The sequence below is a fragment of the Procambarus clarkii genome, chromosome 68, assembly GCF_040958095.1.
Source record: "Procambarus clarkii isolate CNS0578487 chromosome 68, FALCON_Pclarkii_2.0, whole genome shotgun sequence".
Lineage (NCBI taxonomy): Eukaryota > Metazoa > Arthropoda > Malacostraca > Decapoda > Cambaridae > Procambarus > Procambarus clarkii.
In genome coordinates, this window is record NC_091217.1 from 9,877,223 (window position 1) to 9,897,990 (window position 20,768).

The window sequence follows — 20,768 nt, forward strand, 5'->3', positions numbered from 1 at the left end:
GGCTGTAACCCCAACTTAAGACCTTCCTGTCTTGTAAAGATGAGACAAAAAGAGAGGCTAGATCCTCTTCAAAGTGAAGAGAGCCCAGTGGTAAGAAATTCTGAGCTAGAAACTGCAAAAGCTAAAACTGAAAATATTTGGCACAAAAGTCCTAAATCTAGCAGTTAACCAAGTAAACTCATGCCACGACTAAAATCTGAACAAAGAATCTGTTGAAACACAACACATGTTGCAGCGTCGTGGATGAAATCAGCCCTGCACACAGCAGAGATAAATTAAGGCATCAACAAGAATGGCCATTGTCATTTTAGAATATCACATGCATGGTTATGATTGAATATCACATCATGCATGGTTATGATTGAATATCACATCATGCATGGATTCAATGATTGTTGTGCTATTATACCAAATAGTATGAAAAAACAACCAAGGGGTACCACAGCCCTTAAATACTGCTATATCTGTGGCATACTTTATATAATGTGTATATAAGAACAACTAATGTTTTAATTCATCTTTGTATCATTAGGTGGAAGTTAATCCGTGGAAAGGATCCTCTAGATAATGAAGAACAGGTGCCATTCAAGCCTTCAATGGATCACACACATGGAGATGACTCCAGTTATTATGCTTTTACTTCAACTTCTGCAGGAGACTTTGAATCTGCAACTGATCTTATCACCTCAGTGGCCATTGGTAAGTTTGTGAATAAACCTGAATGAATCCCATGTTTATTCTCATTATATGGGAGAACATGCCAATTCCACCAAAGGAAATATAAAACTTGCTAATCATTTTTATTAAGGACATGGTTTTGGTAAATTCTGTACAGATAATACTTATGTAGAAACCTCTATCTGATAAACTGAGTACTGTACTGCATTCTTTGTTTGTGTCAGCAAAAGTTATGTAGTACCATACATTATTATTCTTGTCTTATTTAGCAAGTATATGTTTTGTATTAATAAACTTAGTATATTTCTTGTTTTTCTTTGTAATAAAACAAATTGAAACCATTTATGGATTTGCATCAGTATTCATTGTACAGTATTCAGCTTATAACATTCATATTATGATGTCACATGTACAGCATCCACTAAAAATTTATAGAAAATAAATTATTATGCATAGAAGAAAGTTGTAGACTAATATGATCCTGCCAAGCTGTATTGAAGGTTGTTCATTGTCCTTCCTGACCCTATAGTGTCACTAGGAGAGGGAATATTGATTTGTTCCCTAGTACAGTATGTTAAAATGGCTCATTCTGCTCAAGTCATGGCTTGTAAGTGCATACCTGAAAAATCATTTCTAAGTTACAAAATATTTGTTTGCAATGACAGGTGAATCGAGTAGCACGTGTCGACTACGACTGTGGTACTGGATGGCTGGAACTGAACCTGGTTCACTGCACCTTCAACTCATCTCTAGTTCTGATGAGATCACTGAAGTATGGATGGTAGATGGCGATAATGGATTTATATGGAACTTGGTACGAAGCTAATTATTTTACTACAGTATTGTATATATATTTACTATATAAATATATATTTATATTGTATATATGTACTACAGTGGAACCTCGAGTGATGAGCGGTTTATCTACGAGCATTTCAAGTAACGAGCGAACCACTCTGCAAAAAAAAATTCAATTGACGAGCTTCCGCTCCATTAATGAGAAAACCATGTGGTGCTTCCTAGCGTTCCCGCTGATTCTCGCAAATTCTCGGACACCTCTGACGATGCAAATAAATGTATTTTTTTTTAAGATGCTAATGATGCAGGGATGTAAAGGGGTGACTGCTGTGATGTTGCAAAGCATTGAGTTTTTTTTGTAGAATAAAAAAAAAAAGAAAAATTTTGAAAAAAAAACAAATAAAAAACGAATAAAACATTGAATAAATTTGAAAAACAGACAAATGTCATAAAGGTTTGTTCAGTGTGTGTTAGGTAGGCTTCTCCATTATTAATAAATAAATGAAAAATACAAAACAAATCGAACACATTTGAAACAAAGAAAGATTGTCATAACGGAGCATCCTACCCGACAAACACTGAACGAACCTTTATGACATTTCTCCGTTTTTCAATTTTTTTTTTTTTTGTAAGAAACATGGAGCAGCCTACCTGACAAACACCAAACAAACCTTTTGCTATAAAAAATTAAAAAAGTAAACAAATTTGAAAAATGGACAAATGTCACAAAGGTTTGTTCAGTGTGTCAGGTAGGATGCTCCATTGTTCAGATAATCGAATATCATACTGATGTTTTTCAGTGGTGGAACGGATTAATTTTATTTACATTATTTTAAATGTGGAAATTCGTTTCTAAAGACGAGTTTTCCATATGACGAGCTCGGTGCTGGAACCGATTAAACTCGTTAATTAATCGAGGCGCCACTGTATATAAATATATATTTATATTGTACATATTTACTACAGTATTGTATACTGAAGTTTAAACTGAGAGATTAAGAATTAGTTATTATACATTACTGAAAAACCACATCATTTGTTTACATCAAATTATATATATTTCATTCATTCCTATCATACTCTAAATTAATATTCTTTTTTAGTATTCTTATTTTGAACTCCCTCATGACACCATCCAACCATATAATGAATAACCATGAGGGAACATTCACAACTCTGATATACTCCTGCATAATATATGCATATTATTATTATGCATATAGGATATATGCATAATATCAAACCAGTCACGCATATCCTCAACTCTTACATCTGCTTCACTTCCTTTATAAAAGCTCTTCATAGCTTTTATAGCTATGCTATTTTAGCTATTTTTATTTATTATATATTATTTTTTCATAGCATTCATTAACCCTTAAGCTGCTAAGGGGTCCTGAGGAGATTTACACCTCTGTGCGCAAGAAAAAAAATTCTAACAAAATTTTTTTGTCTTTTAAAAATGTTAATTTGTGTTCCCTGAGGATGGGAATAAAAAATCATAAGTGACATATTTTGGGAGCAATAGGCCATGGAAGTCTGGCAAAATGTGAGCGTTGACATAGCAGTTATCAGAGGCGGTCAGCGTCACCCGAGCTGACAGGCGGGAGTTGCCACAAAGATATTATTACCTAATTATTTCAATATCTCTGATTGATTTGTAATTAGTTTTTTGCAGTAATATTATTCAATAGTGTGTAGTGTGATATATTTATATAATAAAAGAGGTGAATCATCGCTATACTCAAAAGTATGGTGTGCATATTAGTAATTCAATTATTATGTTCGTGAAACAATAAACGAATAGTTTTGCTGTTATTACTCTATATACACAGGTTGTATATAAGTATCTGCATGTTTTGTTCACCATAATGAACCACTAAGTTGGTATTGTGAGTTAAAATGAAACGAAGAGTGGCAGCCACACACCAGTCAGCCACTCGCTGCCATTCCTCCCTCAACAACACCTTATTTTCCTCCCACCGTACTGTTTTTTCTTATATTCACTATATACAAACATTATATAGAGAACCACTGAGCTGGTATGGTGAATGCAGGCAATAACAGGTGGCCACACTCCCTCAGCATTACTCCTCCCACACAGTGCTAATTATCACAACAATTCTGCTATTATCACAATCCTGGTCATTGTTATCACAGACAAGAGTCATCTGTATTACTGTCATCGCTAAATAATAGCAGTTACATATTTATTTTGACATTTTTAGGCGATGCTGTGGTCACAAGCTGAACAGCAATGCTGTTAGCTCATGCTGCGTGCGCCAGCCTTGATTGCTCCCACAGTACTGTGGCTCTTACACCAGAGAATATTGCCCATGATTTTTTTTTTAAAACATGGCGTCTGTATACAAGAGCCCTGAGGAAGCTGATGTGAACCCCGTGTAGCCGCAGGCCATTTGAATCGTGCATGGCACCCTATGGTGTATATATACGCCGTGCACGGTGGGACATGTTACTCATGGCATATATATATGCCATGCGCAGTTTAAGGGTTAATGCTATGAATGCTGGGCTCCACACAGTAAACTAGCATTGAATGCAATGAAACACCATTTTCTGGGTGAGCCCTAGAGGCTCCCTGGCATCCTCCCTTCCTCTGGTCGACTGTTTTCGATTTTGACGCTCAGCCTCCAAACTGAGGTGTGAGTTGCCAGCACAGGAGACTCCAAGGCTCCCGCCCTCCCCCTCCCAGGAAGGGCTGCACAGGCAAGCGGCACAGCCACGGTGTATGACGTTTGCTTGTTTCTTTAGGTTTTGGAAAGTTCAGCCTCTCCGTTTGGTCTTCGGTTGCAATTTCTTACCATGTGTGGTCCGTTATGTTATGCTTACCTTTCTGGGTGCCTAACCCCAGTCAATGGCAGACATGGAATGCTCCCAAACACAAAGGGGTTTCCATAGGCCATTGCTCCCTGTGCTTCTGTGAGGGGGAGGTTCTGGCTCGTGGTCCCTGGTAGACTGAACTCAATTGACTGATGCCCCAGACTAATATAGCGTACATCAGTCCAATACATACAGGGAGCCTCCGGGGCTCGCCCAGAAAATGACATTTCATTACATTAAAAAACATTACTGTTTTTTATACTTACCTTCATTATTTTATCATACACTGCACTCATAAGACTAATGCCCCTATAGTTCTTATTCACAGAGTTCACCTTTATTTTTATATAAAAGTTGTCCAAGCTGATTTTCTGATTATTTGTCAGAGCACCACATTCTCATACTTTCCAACAAATTTGCTACACCCATTTAAATTTCTTTTCTTGTTGCACTGAACCATTTTTACATATAGATTACTACCTACATCTTTTATATCTTTACTGATCAACAATTTTCTTCAATGGATATCTTCCTATATTCAGTTTATCATTATTCTCACACCAGAAAACAATCATTGACATTTGTTTTTAATTACAATCGTGTGGTTTACCCTTTTAGGCAGAGATACCATTACGACATGTGTTTAGTCAGAGGGTGTCCCTACGTGTGCAACGAGGTATAAGCTATGAAGGGGCCATTTCCCTTGATGACATAGAATATGTCGACTGTATCCCACCTACAATGCCCCCTGAAGGTGAGTGTTTAGTAGAACTTTATTATTTTGTTTATTTTCCATCGGGAGGTTGAGAGTGAATAATATTCAGTTGAAAAGATCTCTGCTTATATCTGAAATGCTTTCTACAGCCTTTATCAATATGAAAGGTATATTCGTGCATTCCTTTGAAATAGCCTGTGACTATAGGATACTCAGTGGGCTGTTGTTCTTAAGAGAATAGTCAAAAGATTGTGAACTTGTTAAAATTACCTGTTAGAGATAATTTGCCCATCAGATTTTTTTTTTTTTACTGATGTCTGCTGTTCTCTCATCTACAATATTATTCTATGCTCACATTAACTTGCAAGGCAGGTTAATCCAAGCAAAAAAATATGCAGACCTCATTTTCTGCTCACATGGAATCAGTAAAGCACTTAAACTGCTTGTACCTATGCCAAAGCACTGAATATGATTTCTGGAATGGAAACTAGAGGACATCATAATCTGTACAGAATATGGAAAATACTGTCAGGGGTAAAAAAATAGCACTTACCGGAGTTTAAGATATTGGGGGGGGGGTTTGCAGAAACATCCTAGTGAAAAGTAGGGGTACCATAAGCACTATTAAAGAATTGTGTAAATATTAATGATCCACAACTTTTCAACTTTCTATCAGCAAACATAAAATATATTTCCTTGAACAAAGGCTGAACATATTAAATGGGAACTAAACAAGTTTCTGAAAAAGTACTAGATCAACTGGGTTGTGATGGCTGTTTGAGTTTGCAGGCTATGAACAGCAGTATTCTCACTAACCAGGCTATCACTATAGAGTATGGCAAGAACAGAAAGCTCCAAACTGATCCCAAGTATACAGATAAGATCATCCAACTTGCAAGCCGCCCATGCGAATATTATGTGCTAATGTCATTACACTGGTTCAGATGGAAGAGCTTGATGAAATATTACCATGTGGATAAGGGTTTGAGAGACCATGTATCAGCAAATTGTAAGAAAGATTTTTTATCATAATAAAATCATTTCACCTTTATAATTTTCAGGTGAGACTTGCATAGAACTGATGAAGTTTAAGTGCAGGTCTGGTTCCTGTGTTGATGAAGACCGAGTCTGTGACTATTCTAATGACTGCCTTGATTTATCTGATGAGCTTGCATCTCAGTGTTCTGTGTACGTATCCCGATGTAATTTTGAGGATGGTATGTGCAGGAACTGGAAACCAGAAATTGAAAACACTGGAAAGTGGGTACTTTTGCATGCATCATCTGACAGTAATTGGAAGTTTACCTTCCTATGATCATACACTGCTCACTTCACAAGGTTAGTAATTTTAAAATTAGTAAAGTTTTAGTAGAATTTAAAATTTAAATTAGTAATTTTACTCTGTTTAGTGTATATTTTGTATAAATTTATATACAAAAATTATAATATGTATATATTTTCCAAATTTTGGGGGAGATTTTCATTGCAGTTGTGCAGCTTTTATTTCCAATACATTTTAAACTTAATTATTTTTCAGCATTTATTTCTGATATTGTCCATAGTTTTATTTATACATATTATTTTAATCTTCCTCAGTTAACCCTTATACTGCTCCTGTCTTTCTCAAAGGATAGGCTGACAATGCTCTTGTCATTTGTGAATAATTTAATGTGCCACTTAATATTCAAAGTTCCTAACAATTTAAATATTCTGTGTGATTGCCATTTGTTATTAGAGGCCTCTGGCAATTGTTTGCCATATTGGGAAAATATTTGAAAGCCTTAGTTACCTTCCTGGGTATTATTAGAAAAAGCCGCACCATGTCAGGTGCATCACCAGTCCATTTACTGACAACTTTGCTAGGAACCATGGATGACATGCAAAACTTCTAGGACTTTTATGAACCAGAAAGATAGTTGTGATAAGGATTATTCTAGTACAAATAGTTTACTTGAATAATAATTATCAGAATGTGACGTGCTTCACCTCATTATTGCCAAACTAAAATTATTAAAAAAATTCCGCAACATCAGAGATAAATGTTTTATGATATAAAACAAAGAATTTGTTATAATTTTTTATGCACACCAGGAAAGGGACTTAAAAATGGGTTTATAGCTTGAGGATTAAACTGGCAGATGCTGAAAAGCTGTATTTCTCTAGTATTAAGAATTACATTTTTAGATATTATCTTTTATTTCAGTAACTGATATTTAGCAGTTTCTCTATATTCCACATGCAGTCCTTCCCTCAGCTTTTAGCTGGTGGTGAAAATACTTCTCCTACTACATTATTAGTTGTTCATACAGTCTACTTCATTCATTATTATTATTATTTTCATTCTTACTATTTTTAGTGCAAACCTTAAGTGTTGGCTTCTTGTATATGATAACCATAGCAACATTCAATATTTATCTTGTATTTATTCTCAGTATTAGTGTTACATCTCTGAAATGTTCTATATGTGCTATGTTATGATGAACACAGTATAGTGTAGAAAATTTTATTTTTATAGATAAAGATTATAGTTTAAATTAGTACAATTGACATACAGCTACTGTATAAGGATTTCAATGTAGGTGCTCCATGAGATTGTGTACTCATAAGTTTACATCATAAACCATTCCTAGGACATTATCTGAAGTTTTCTGGAGACACAATGAACAATCGATCAGCTGTTGCCCAGATCCGCTCTCCGGTTATGCGTGGCAGTTCTAAAAATTGCTTCTTCAGAATGTGGTACCAGTTTCTTGGTGTTAAACCTGGGATCATCAATATTTACAAGTTAGTATTAATTACTCTTTTATACAAATTATTTTACTCAATTCTTTTTTATGTCATGAATAGTAACTTGTGTCTACCATGCCATATATGTTTTCCTGGAATATTTTTAGCCAATAATCTGATATTGTTCTGTAATTGCTTACTGTGCCACTGAGGTCCATATACTAAGGGCCTATGATTATCATCAAATGGCAATTTGGTCTTTTCTGCTAGTGTGTGAATTCATGCCTTGTACAACATTCCCTAAGAAAATTTTAACAAAAGAGTGGATTGTAAGACACATCCTTTAAGCTATGGCAGGAACAGAGTTGTGTGAATAGGTGTACATATTACATTGTACATAGGGATTTATATGGCACAATACTCAGTTAGTTTTCATCAATTATCAGTATATAAAATTGAATTATTCAGCACAATTTTTTTTGTAAACTAATAAGTGAAGCAACAAACATAAAATATTCAAGGTCAACATGTGAGTCCTCTTCCCTGTACTACTTAGTCAATAATTTTCTCATCTGGCATTGAATGACACAATGACACCACCACCCGGATACCATCTACATCTCACAAAGCCAGAGGAGACTTTGAGAGGCACCCCAAGGTATCACTACCCAAAAAAATGGACCTTTCAGATAGAGTAAGGCATCAAAGATAAAAAGACAAGAAACATAATAATAATAATAATAATAATGTTTATTCAGGTTAAAGTACATACATACAAAATGAGTTACAAACAGAATGTTGTATTTCTAGATAGAGCTAGTATATACTATGCCTAAAGCCACTAGTACACACAGCGTTTTGGGCAAGATGTGGAAAAATACTTAAAAAATAAGACAAACTAATTGAGATTAAAAGAATGAATTGGACAGAAAAAGGAGAAAAGAAGAACAGAATGACAATAGTTATATGTTGGATGGAACAGCAGAAATTACAACAGATCAGCAGAAGTAATTTTAACTAAATAAACAGACTACAATTTTTTTTAAACATGTTTTTGTACAAGTTTATACCTGGAAAATATCAGCAGTTATACAAGTTGGTCAATAATCAGTATTACTTGAAAATAGCAAGACATAGGTTGACATTTAGGAGGTAAGGTAGGTTACTTGGAGTTGATAAGGTAGTACTTAGTATTTCTCTTAAACTGATTGAGAGAGAGATACAGTCTTTGACGTGATTGGGAAGGTCATTCCACATTTTGGGTCCTTGATTTGCAGAGCATTTCTAGATTGGTTAATTCACACTCTTGGAATATCAAATAGATATTTGCCTCTTGTGTGGTGCCCATGTGTTCTGTTACAACCTTCTAAGAAGTGTTTAAGGTCAGGATTGGCATTACAGTTCAGAGTGTTATATAGAGTAAACTTGAGACGATGTCCAATGACTTAATATCTAACATGTTCAAAGATTCAAGATAGGGGGCCGAGTACTGTCTGAGGCCAAAGTTTGTTTTAATAGCAGATTTGTGTTGAGTAATTAGAGGACATAGATGATTTTGGGTAGTAGAACCCCAAACACAGATACCATAACTGAGATAAGGATAGATGAGAGAGTAATAGAGCATTATCAGGGTAGGGTGAGATACATAATATCTGATTTTAGAAAGAATGCCAACTGTTTTAGAAACTTTTTAAACTATATTTTGAATGTAGCCCTGGAAATTCAGCTTATTATCAATGAGAATGCTAAGGAATTTACTGTCTACTTTGTAACTAATTTGGATATTGTTAATTTTTAGGTTAATTAGATCTGAGGATTTATTACCAAACAAAATTTTATTTATTTAATAATTATTTTTGGAAATAATTATTATAAATCCAGTGTATCAAAGAAGTCTTTTCTTTTTTTTCCCTAGGCGATACACGTACTATGAAAATGGGTTAGAACTGCTAATGCAGCTTGATACATCTGTCAAAAATGTGTGGCTCAAAGTCAGTCTTTTACTACACAATAGTAGTAATTTGCAGGACTATGCAGTAAGTAATCAAGGGTTTGTAAATAATCAAGAGTTATACTGTACAAATGTGTGCCAATTTTTTTTAAAGGTCTATTTCAAATTTGTTGACTTTGGTGATAGGCAATCGAGTTACCTTAATGCTCTACTCAATCATCCAGGGGTTTATTGTATTTTTTTTTTTTTTTTGTGGGGACTTTTTGTGCAAATTTCTCCTAACCTTTATTCTTGGCAAAAACTGAGAATCGGGTTTTTAGGTGGGTCTCACTTTTGGTTAGGGTTTGGTTACTGCTATCTTTATTAATCATTCACTGTGTTCTATGTCTTTTTGCAATAGTATTTCCTGGCATTTTAACACTATCTTGTTTTCTCTCTTCTTGAATCTTTGCCCCATGGTTCCCTGCTCTAAGGCCTATTGCTTCCAGCTATTCCACATAGTGGTTATGATGAATCAGTACCAAGTATATCCTGAGGTGAATGAATGATCTCTGCAAGTTTGCCACACTAAATGTGTTCTCAGCAGTGTCCTGTGCTGCCATTAGTGGCTGGACGTTTTATAAGACCACTTGATTGTTTGCCTCCTGGTTCCTATCTGGGGTTTTCCCACCTGTACCATTGATGTCACCTGAGGCAGGCTCTCGTAATGGTCATCTTCTCATTAAGTGGGGTCAGGTATCAAGGACACAACTGCTGTTCCCTTTGTCCTTTTTGTGCATGTGTGTGTGTGTGCCACTCTAGAGGCTAAGTAAGCCTTACCTATTCTGTTCAGTAGTTTGGGTGGCTCACTGAGCCTAGCTCTTTTGGACCTACCAAGCAGTATTGCTCAGAAAGCTAGATTTAAGTTCATGAAAAGCACTATTCTGAGCAGTATGTTTAGTTTCTTTCGCTTCTGCCCGTTTCTCCTTGGCAAACAGTTTGGCACAGTTTTTTCTGTGGAGAACAAAAAATCTTTGTTTCCCTGGAGCTATACTGGGCTGATGTGTATATATTAGACCATGGCAACAGTCAGTCTATGGAATTCTAGGCCTACCGGGGACCAGTGCCAGAACCTGAGCCCCCCTCAGAGAGGTACGAGGAGCAATGGCCAATAGACGTCCGGTACGTGGCTGGTTCGATCTTCTCCTCCAATCTTCACATTTGATCCTTTTGACCCGGGTTTATCACCACTTGTGTGGTGATCAGGTGGCTTCATTGATGGTGACCCACCTGCGAGTTTTGTCTCTGCGGCAGTATGAAGTTTCCTGCAGTCCTTTTTGGCACTTTGTCTCTTCGTAGGTTGTCTTCGATTTCTGATCGGGTTGTTTTGTCCTGTCTCTCTTTGTTGTTTCAGGACCGTTATCTTATGCCGAATACTGTTGCGTCATATCTTGCGGTGCTGGTGGAGCCGCTTCTGCTTGCATTCGGGGGTGGATGTCATTTCTGCTCCGTTCTGCAAACTTTCTCGGGCATTGTTTTACCTCTGGCCTGCTCATGTGCTGCCTGCACCGTCCTGGTCTTTAGACCAGGTGCTCTCTTTTCTCTTCTCCTTGGTTTGTGGTGCCCCCCTTCAGTTCAGGACTGCTTTTCTAAGGCGCTTTTCTTGTTGGCATTGGCCTCATGGGGTCAGGTCGGGGAGCTTCATGCTCTCCTCTGGCGCAGGGGTTTCTGCTCTTTCGGTCCTGGTGGTCAGTTTGTTTGCAGCTGTCTTCTTTTCTGGTGAAGAATGAGTTGATGCTTGGGTTGTTGATGCTTGGTTGGTTTGGCCGGGAATGCATCATATTTTGTCTGGTTGCAGCTCTTCGCCGTTACTTGCGCGTCATGGCCTCCGTGGCAGGGGACATGCTTTGAGTTGACCCCTGTTCCCCTTCTTCCCTGTTTCAGGGCGCGGGTCTCCCAGGTCGTCCGCAGGATTATTCAGTTCAGCCAGCCTGCGGTCTATCCCTGTGCCCACAACGTTCGTAAGTTCACAGCTTTGGTTGCTGTTTTTGGTAATATGTCCTGGGCTGACATTTTGGCACGGAGCTTTTGGAGGTCGAACAGGGTCCTCACAGTACCTCGTTCATGTTCCTGGCCCTTCTCGGGCATGTGTAGCCTTGGGTCGCAGGTTGCAGCCATTTGTCTCAACTTCAAGTTGAGGAGCGAGTGGCAGCCACCTCGCAGGTGAGTCCCTCTTTTCCTTTATCTTTTGTTAGGTAGCTCCGAGGAACAAAAGGGGCTCTCCATAGAAAACCAGTGTTGAATGTAAGGAAATGCCACGTTCTGGGTGAGACCCAGAGGCTCTCCGGCATCCCTTCCTCCCTCTTTTATATGTTTTTTCACGTTTTTGATACTCAGCCTCTGAACTGGGGTTGGGTAGCCGGCGCGGGAGGACTGGGACCTCCCTTCCCCCTCTCGGGGAGGGGGGGGGGAGTTGCACAGACAGCAGCGTGGTGGCTGTGGTGACGTCATGCTTGTTTGCTTATTTTCAGATTGGGGAGTTCTGTTTACTCGTTCAGCTTTCGGTTAGCAATTTTTCACCAGCTGTAGTTTATTTTGGGATTCCTACTTTTCTGGGTGCCTGACCTGGTAGATGGCAGACATAGACTGCTTCCAACTACACAGGGATGTCTATAGGCCACTGCTCCTCATGCCTCTCTAAGGGGTCCAGGTTCTGGCGCTGGTCCCTGGTAGGCCTAGAACTCCATCAATTGACTGTTGCCACGGTCTAATATATACACATCAGCCCGGTATAGCTCTGGGAAGCCTCTGGGTCTTGCCCAGAAAATGGTGTTTTATTACATTCAACGCTGGTTTTTCTACTTCGGTTACAGGAAAAAATGTGGGGAGTTGCAGGGTGAAATGCGAGTGTTGTGTTCTGTTGTAATAACCTAATGATAATTTGGTAGTTTACCAACATGCAGCATAGTGATCTCTGTGTTGCCATGTTGCACCTGGTGTAGACTTTTGGATTTTATGGCAAAAACTTTTCTGTCTTTAGTCTGGACTAGATTTAGTACAGTATTCTCACATGTTTTCCTATCACCAGTATGATCTGACAGAAACGGTCTAAAATGCTCCCTGTTAAGTCAGTGAAACATAATGACCTGCCTGACTGTTTCTGATTCTATCCAGGAGGTCAGTAGGACATTGCCTTAGGGAGTGACCAAGTGTACTGCTCATAAAAGTGCATTATATAAACTCAGAAATAGCACTTTACATTTAATATTATTTTTAAGACTTTGAAAATCATTGAATTCTCAATTCATCTTATGTATTTTGAAACCAGATGTGTGTGAAATATATTTTTATTTTGCAACAGGTTGTTGTGGAAGGCTATGCTACTTCTGGAAATGTAGGGAATATGGTCTTGGATGATTTCTCAATGACAGAGAGTTGCGAGATTTCTGCTAATCAGGAGCTGCCTGGAAGTAATGATTTAACTACACCTACACCCATATGTGAAGAGGGCTTAGAAGCCTGCAACAATGGCAAATGTTATCATCCCACAGAGGCCTGCAACTTTAATGATGACTGTGGAGATGGAACAGATGAACAGGATTGTAGTTAGTATCTCGATGGCACATTTTTTATCTCGGTATTATGTCTTGCTGATTATAATCTTCCCAGAGTCATTTTCATATTTTTTTCTGTAATATTATGTCTTATATTTATATTCTTTACATTATTATACCTGTACCATATAGAGATGAGTTGTTTGCTAATCAGTAGATTTGAAACAAGATATTACATTCACTATCCAGTTTTCTGTCATCACTGAAATAAGTACTTTAACAAGAATGAAATAAGAACCTGTATACTGTTGAAAGAATTTAGAGTACTGTAATTTTGATTGCAGAATAGTAAAAAAAAAAAAAAAAATGTGAATTGAAGTACAGTACTATACACTTGTTTCACCTTGTTAATAATCCATGAATGAAATATAAAAATTGATATATGCAGTTTAAACTTGAAATACAAAATAATATTTATTTTAAGACTTCTGTGCCATTTTGGTTTATTGAGAAGCCTTATGTATTTGAGTTACACTATGTTTGAAAATTATATATTGTTATATATATATATTGTTATATATATATATATATATATATATATATATATATATATATATATATATATATATAAAATTATATATTTATATATATATAAATATATATATATATATATATAAATAAATAAATAAAATTGCATATTTTTTCTACAGCCAAGAGTTGTGACTTTGAAAAAGAAGCTTTGTGTGGCTGGTTTGAGAGTGTTGCCAACTCCATCCCCTGGTTGTGGTCAGGGTTCCCTGCTCCTCCTCCTGGGCCCTCAGCAGATCACACTCAAGCTAATACTACTCATGATCTTGTTACTTCCAAAACTGAGGTTAGTTTATACATAGCTTTCTTTAATTATAGACATTCATAATACAGTACAGTATTTGAAATAAAAATTTATATCTGGTACATACAAAGGTATAAAAAACAGCATTGAATGTAATGAAATGCCATTTTCTGGGTGAGTCCCGGAGGCTCCCCGGAGCTTACCGAGCTGATATGTATGTATTAGACCTTGGCATTAGTCAATTCGATTGGAGTTCTATGCCTCGCAAGGACTACGAGTCAGAGCCTGGGAAAGAACCAAATCCCTAGCGAGCAGACACACGGACCAGCTGGGAGCCCACACCAGCCAGTCTACCTGGGAGCCCGAGGTAGGCCAGAACCCGAATCCCTAGCAGATGCAAGTAGATCACCACGAACTGAGTAAGGTATGTGAAAACGCAAGGTGCCAGATTCAAGCCGAATGGAAGGCAACGAAAGCAGAAAGCCTGATGCCCCATTACAAAACTGAGCCAGTCCCTGAACTCTGGATGAATCGGGATGTACCAATACGCGTCCTGGAGGTCCAGAGACACCATCTAAGCATTCCTGCCCTGACTCTTAAATTCTCAGACATTTGGAAGCCAGCAACAGAGGAAGAGGTGGGGGAAGGGGGGGAGGAAGCAGGACAAAGCGCAGCAGGATAAGGGGGTGCAGACGAAAGCAGAGTCGAAGCGCCTAACGCCCTCAAGTCCGGGTCCCTATAACCAAAACGGGGCAGCCGCAGGGCTTCCAGAAAGGCAACCAACCTAGCGCATTGCGGCAACTGAAACTGTGCATGCAACGCCGATGCTGCCTGCCGCCTATTATCAGTATCAGTGAACTGGGTGAATTGGAGAACTAGCAAGGAACACCACTCGCAGGACTCTGGGTAGAAGATGTCACCGACCCAACAGGCGGCATGATGGAGGCAAAACCGGTGAATGTCATCCTGAGACAAGGGGACAGAGCAACCTTCGAACTTGCACAAGGCGAGATGGGACCCAGAGGACGCATCCATTGAACCAATAAACCCCAACGGGGTTTTCTAGGGCCCTTAGTCTTACTGCTAAGAGAAGCCCAGGCAAGGTACTGCTAACCGGTTGGCCCAACTACCAAGAGGTAATTAAAGCTGAACCCTTACGATGTGTACAATCACAGGGACCTAGCAGGGTACCACCAGACAATAACCAAAGGGCAGACCCACTACCAGGCAACAAACAAAAAGAAAAAGAAAACCCCCGCAAAAGTACGACGTCTCCAGGAGGAACAGAACCGGCCACTGTGTAATAGGTGACAAGCTGCACAGTACGAGCCATGATACTACCTCCTACCCAAGGTCAAACAGCAGAAATAAAAAACCCAGCTGACCCCAAGTGTGGGGCAATCACTGAGCAGCAAAAGACCCCTATGGAGGTAGTTCCCAAATGATTTGTGGAAGGCAATCCCAAGCCGCAAGGGCAGTACTTACAGGACTATTAAATAAAATGTAAATACAATTCTAGGTAAAGTACAGTTTTGCATTTGACATTCTACTGTCTCAGTACTACTGTACTGAATATTCTGGACATGCTCTCTTACTCCGTAGCACCAGTATGACCTCTTGTGTGTACCTGTACTTGAAAACCTAAATGGCCCAACTGTCATGATTCAGTCAGTAGGATCTTCAATGATCAGAGTATAATAGCTTAGAAATAGTATTTGGTTGATTTATAAACACAATTTTTTTAATACAGGATCAAGGTGGACAGGTTGCTGTTTTAGAATCCAACACATTCTCCTCTGTGGGCCGAGACTGTTTTTTTGTGTTCTGGCACTTTTTGGCTAGTGATATCGGTGAAGAATCCACTCTAACTCTCTTAAGAAAAACTGAAGATGATGAGGTAAGGATATATTATGCAGTCTGATTATAATTTAAAATAAATTACAGTAAAGTGTTCTCAGTATAATTTTCAAATTTTTTATATACACTTTGAGTGAATTGGTAGGTATCTAGGTGTGTGATATCCAAATCACACACCAGAAAATGAAGAAATTACAATGTTTCAGTCCATCCTAGACTATTATCAAGTCGTGTAGTCATGAAATGACTTGACAATGCTCCAGGATGGACCGAAACATTAGTCATTTCTTCATTTTCTGATTTGTGGTTTGCATATCATATCTTCAGCCTCATTATTGTGACTCATCGTCTGCTCTAGGTGTGTAATTATCTAAGTGTATTTACCTAAATGTAGTTAGTGTGAGAGCTACACTCGGGGTGTCCTCTCTTCCCAGTATTCTTTGTCATATGATACGTTGATACTATTATCGGTTTTGACATTTACTGCCTTCTCACTGAATTTGTTCCAACCATCTTCCACTCTGCAAAAGAAAACTTTCTAATATTTTTGGGGGCACCTTTATTTCCCGTGCTTGAATCTATGACCTCTTGTTCTTGAAGTTGCTAGTTTCAAGAATTCTTCTGTCAATTCTGTCTATTCCTATTGCTATTTTGTATGTAGTGTTCATATTGCTTCTTTTTTTCTTCTATCTTCTAGATTTTGCATATTTAACACCTCTAGCCTCTCTTCATAGCTCTTATTTTTCAGTTCTGCAAGCCATTTTGTAGCATGCCTTTGCACCTTTTCCAGTTTATTTATATGCTTCTTGAGATATGGGCACCATACAACTGCTGCATATTCCAGTTTTGGTCTCAAAAAATTGTGAACAGTTTCTTTAGTACTCATCTAGTTGTACTCACCTAGTTGTGCTTGCGATGTTGAACTCTGGCTATTTGGTCTCACCTCTCAACCGTCAATCTACTGGTGTACAGATTCCTGAGCTTCTCGAGCTCTATTGTATTGGACAACAGGAGAGTTGGGAAAGAGGGTCAAGCAAATTATTTTGCTCGGAAATGTGTTTTTCATGCTCGCTCAATCCTGATTTCTAAGTTATTACTTTTGGTTGTTTATAAGGTAAGCATATTCAGCAAACACAAAATTAATAATTGGTAAAAACTTGTTAAGCAATACTTAGTGGTACCAAAGCAGAAGGGTGCAGAAAAGTGCCACAGAGAAGAAACCAGGTGTAAAGAAATACTACAATATGCTTGAATCATATATATATTTTTTAGATTCTTGTCATCTACCCTTTTGTTTGCTATTGTTGCATATACCACAGATGTTATCCTGTTAAATGAACAAATCCACAAGGGCCGTGACGAGGATTCGAACCTGCGTCTGAGAGCATCCCAGACGCTGCCTTAATTGATGCTCTCTGACGCAGGTTCGAATCCTCGTCACGGCCCTTGTGGATTTGTTCATTTGATATATCATGCAATTGTGATTTCTGTGTGTTATCCTGTTCATGTGAGCCTCTGGCATTAGGTTCAATGATATCTGCCCCTAGGTCTTTTTCTCTTTCTAGCAATGAGAGCTGCTTACTCTATGGCTCATATGGCACTATGGCACTACCAGTCTCATTTCTATGTACCTTATTTGTTTATGTTGTTCATAAATACTCATTTAAATAAAATTGTATAACTTTATAAGTAATAAACCTATATTAAGTATTATTGCTTCAAAAGTTAACTAATGTTCTTGTTTAATCACTGCTCAGACACATGGACTTCCAGCAGAAACCTTATGGAAGGGAACATCATTATATTCTACTGGTTGGACACGAGTAAATATAAATCTTGCTGGCAAAAGAGACTTCACACTGCATTTCAAAGCCAATCATGGTCCAGGAAGAGTGAGTGGTTTTGCAATATAAGTAATTTTTTAAGAATTATAAGTTTTCACTTCAAGAATAACACCTAAAAGATAATTAGGATTTCCCATTTTAGGTCAGATAAATCTTAGTATTATTCTATTGCACATCTGCTGTGCCTCTTGTTAGGTATGTTTCTCTTTGGTACCTCACTCATTAAGTATATTACACACACATGCTGTATCTTGCTCTTGATGTACTCTCACACCATGTGTTTTGCACTTTATGTACCCCCACACTTTGTAGCTTATATTTTATGAAGACCTCACACTTCATATTTTTCACTTGATATACTCCTGAAATATGTTCAGGACCAAAGTATACTGCTGGTTGGTCGGTAAACTCTTGCAGTGGAGAGTTCTAAAGACCACCACAAAAAATGCCAACTATGTGTTATGGCCTAGTCACCTGATTTTTTGCAGATCCAAACCCAAGAGTATGAGTTGTGGAAGTTATGCCAAGTGCTTAATCTTAGCCAGGGGTATATACTGTAACAAATAATATCATTGTAGGTGAGTGTAATCTTTTGTCATCTCGCAAACATTATTTCCTATGAGGAAAACTACACAGTAGATTCTAAAATGAATGAATCGTTTCAGTCCATTTTCTCATCAGTCAACGCAATCCATATTTTGTTCCAGATGAACATAGGTTTTAAAAACCTAGCTTCATTCTTTACAGATACAGGCAGTCCCTAACTTATTAATGAGATGCATTCCTAAAAAGGCTTTCTTAAGCCAGCCATGTTATGAGGGGATGCGTTTCCAGAACACCATAAATCAAACATAAAAAAAACAAATTTTTGGGACAAATAATATAAGAAACACTGCTCTTTATTTTCCTTGAATGATGGAATTGCCTAGCATGTCTGATTTGAGGCTTTGTGAAGAGCAGTGGCATAGTTGCTGAAGGAGACAGTGATAGGTGGTGATGGAAGGGCATCATCAATAATCTTCCTCTTCTTCTTAGACATTGAGGAGTTTTCTTGATAAACAACTGAAATAGTGCATTAGTAGCACTGTTCATAATGTGGGAAATTTGGAATTGGTTCATATAAAATACAAAGGGTTAAAATGGGGACTTTGAGGTCATTCATGAGAGTGAATGTTCATAAGTCAGGGGACCCCTTGTACTTAGAAAGGCCTCAAGTTTACCTTGTAAACAGAGCAGACTTTGGGAGGCTTATTTAAATTTGAATGCCCTGGAGAATTTTCTATAGTGTCCACCATAAATAGTTTCCAAGGGAATGAAATTCCATATATACATAGTAGTAGTAGGCATCCTTCAGTCTCGGGAGACTATGGAGTCGCGCTCTGGTTGTCAATCCTGGTGCAGCATCTGGAGTGATTGATGAGGCCAATCCGAGAATGAGAGTCCATCCCACACTGAGCACAAACAAAATCTGATTCTGGTATATCTTTCTGGCTACCGGCTATCCTTCTCTGCCTCTGATTTCTTGGCCAGTGATTCCTTGAACATGGAGAGACCTTTCTGAACAGACTGCCTCCAGGCTGATCGGTCTGCGGCCAGTGTTTCCCACGTAGCATGATTGACGTTCATGGCTTTCAGATCCCTCTTGCATACGTCTTTGTACCGCAGCTGGGGTTTCCCTGTTGGACGTTTTCCCTGTGTCAGCTTTTCCTACAGGTACATATACATACACTGTACATACATACATACATGTCATGTATGGAGGGGTCGGTGGTTGAGCGGACAGCACGCTGGATGTGTGATCCTGTGGTCCTGGGTTCGATTCCGGGTGCCGGCGAGAAAAAATGGGCAGAGTTTCTTTCACCCTGATGCCCCTGTTACCTAGCAGTAAATAGGTACCTGGGAGTTAGTCAGCTGTCACAGGCTGCTTCCTGGTGTGTGTGGTGGAAAAAAAATAGTAGTTAGTAACAGTTGATTGACAGTTGAGAGGCGGGCCGAAAGAGCAGAGCTCAACCCCCGCAAGCACAACTGGATGAATACATATTGACCAAACCACACACTAGAAAGTGAATGGACGACGACGTTTTGGTCCATCCTGGACCATTCTCAAGTTGATTGCGATCACAATCGACTTGAGAATGGTCCAGGACAGACCGAAACGGGCCGTCCATTCACTTTCTAGTGTGTGGTTTGGTCAACATTTCAGCCATGTTATTGTGACTCTTCATCTACGTACGTACGTACGTACATACATACTTACATACATACATACATACATACATACATACATACATACATACATACATACATACATACATACATAAATACATACAGTACATACATAAATACATATATGTATGGATTGCATGCTAACATCTAAAATTATTGAATTATTCACAGACTCACTTAGCTGTGGATGACATTCAGTTTAGACGTTGTGCACCATCCATTGGAGAATGTGTGACCAACACAGACTTCCAGTGCAACGATGGCACCTGCATTCCTTATCAATACGCTTGTGATGCCAAATATGATTGCATGGATAAGAGTGATGAATACAATTGTGCATATGTGGAGGTAAGTCTATAAAAATGTAATATTTCTGTGGGGGAGAACTTTCAGCTCCCTGGAGCTATTGGCTAATGTGTAATATATTAGACTGGGTCATTAGTCTATAGAGTTCAGCCTACCAGGGAACATGAGCCAGAACCTGGCCCCCTCAGAGTGGTTTCAGGGAGTAATGGCCCTGGAACACTCCCCCCTGTGGTTGGGGGTTTTCCCTTATCTGCCATCGACAGGGGTTAGGCACCCAGGAAGGAAGGCATAACAAAACAAACCCCACATGGTAAGAAAAGTAGAATGAAAAACTGAAAAGATAGAGGCAGAACGCCCTCCAATCCCAAGGAAACAAGCAAACATCACACTCCACTGTTGCCCCGCTTGTCCATGCAGCCTTCTTCGCGCCGGCTACCCAGTACTCCAGTTCGTTCGCTAATGT

The 20,768-nt window shown here is 38.6% G+C and overlaps 1 protein-coding gene across 1 annotated transcript in view; it reads left to right on the forward strand.

The window, feature by feature from the left end:
* LOC123774758 (MAM and LDL-receptor class A domain-containing protein 1) overlaps positions 1-20,768 on the forward strand; it is a 152,699-nt gene that overhangs the window by 115,305 nt on the left and 16,626 nt on the right. Inside the window, 12 exon segments of the mRNA XM_069310826.1 lie at positions 533-699; positions 1,344-1,492; positions 4,933-5,068; positions 6,091-6,317; positions 6,319-6,367; positions 7,660-7,813; positions 9,672-9,792; positions 13,048-13,291; positions 13,951-14,114; positions 15,823-15,969; positions 17,687-17,821; positions 20,171-20,347. Of these exon segments, the coding sequence (XP_069166927.1) occupies positions 533-699; positions 1,344-1,492; positions 4,933-5,068; positions 6,091-6,317; positions 6,319-6,367; positions 7,660-7,813; positions 9,672-9,792; positions 13,048-13,291; positions 13,951-14,114; positions 15,823-15,969; positions 17,687-17,821; positions 20,171-20,347 (1,870 nt within the window).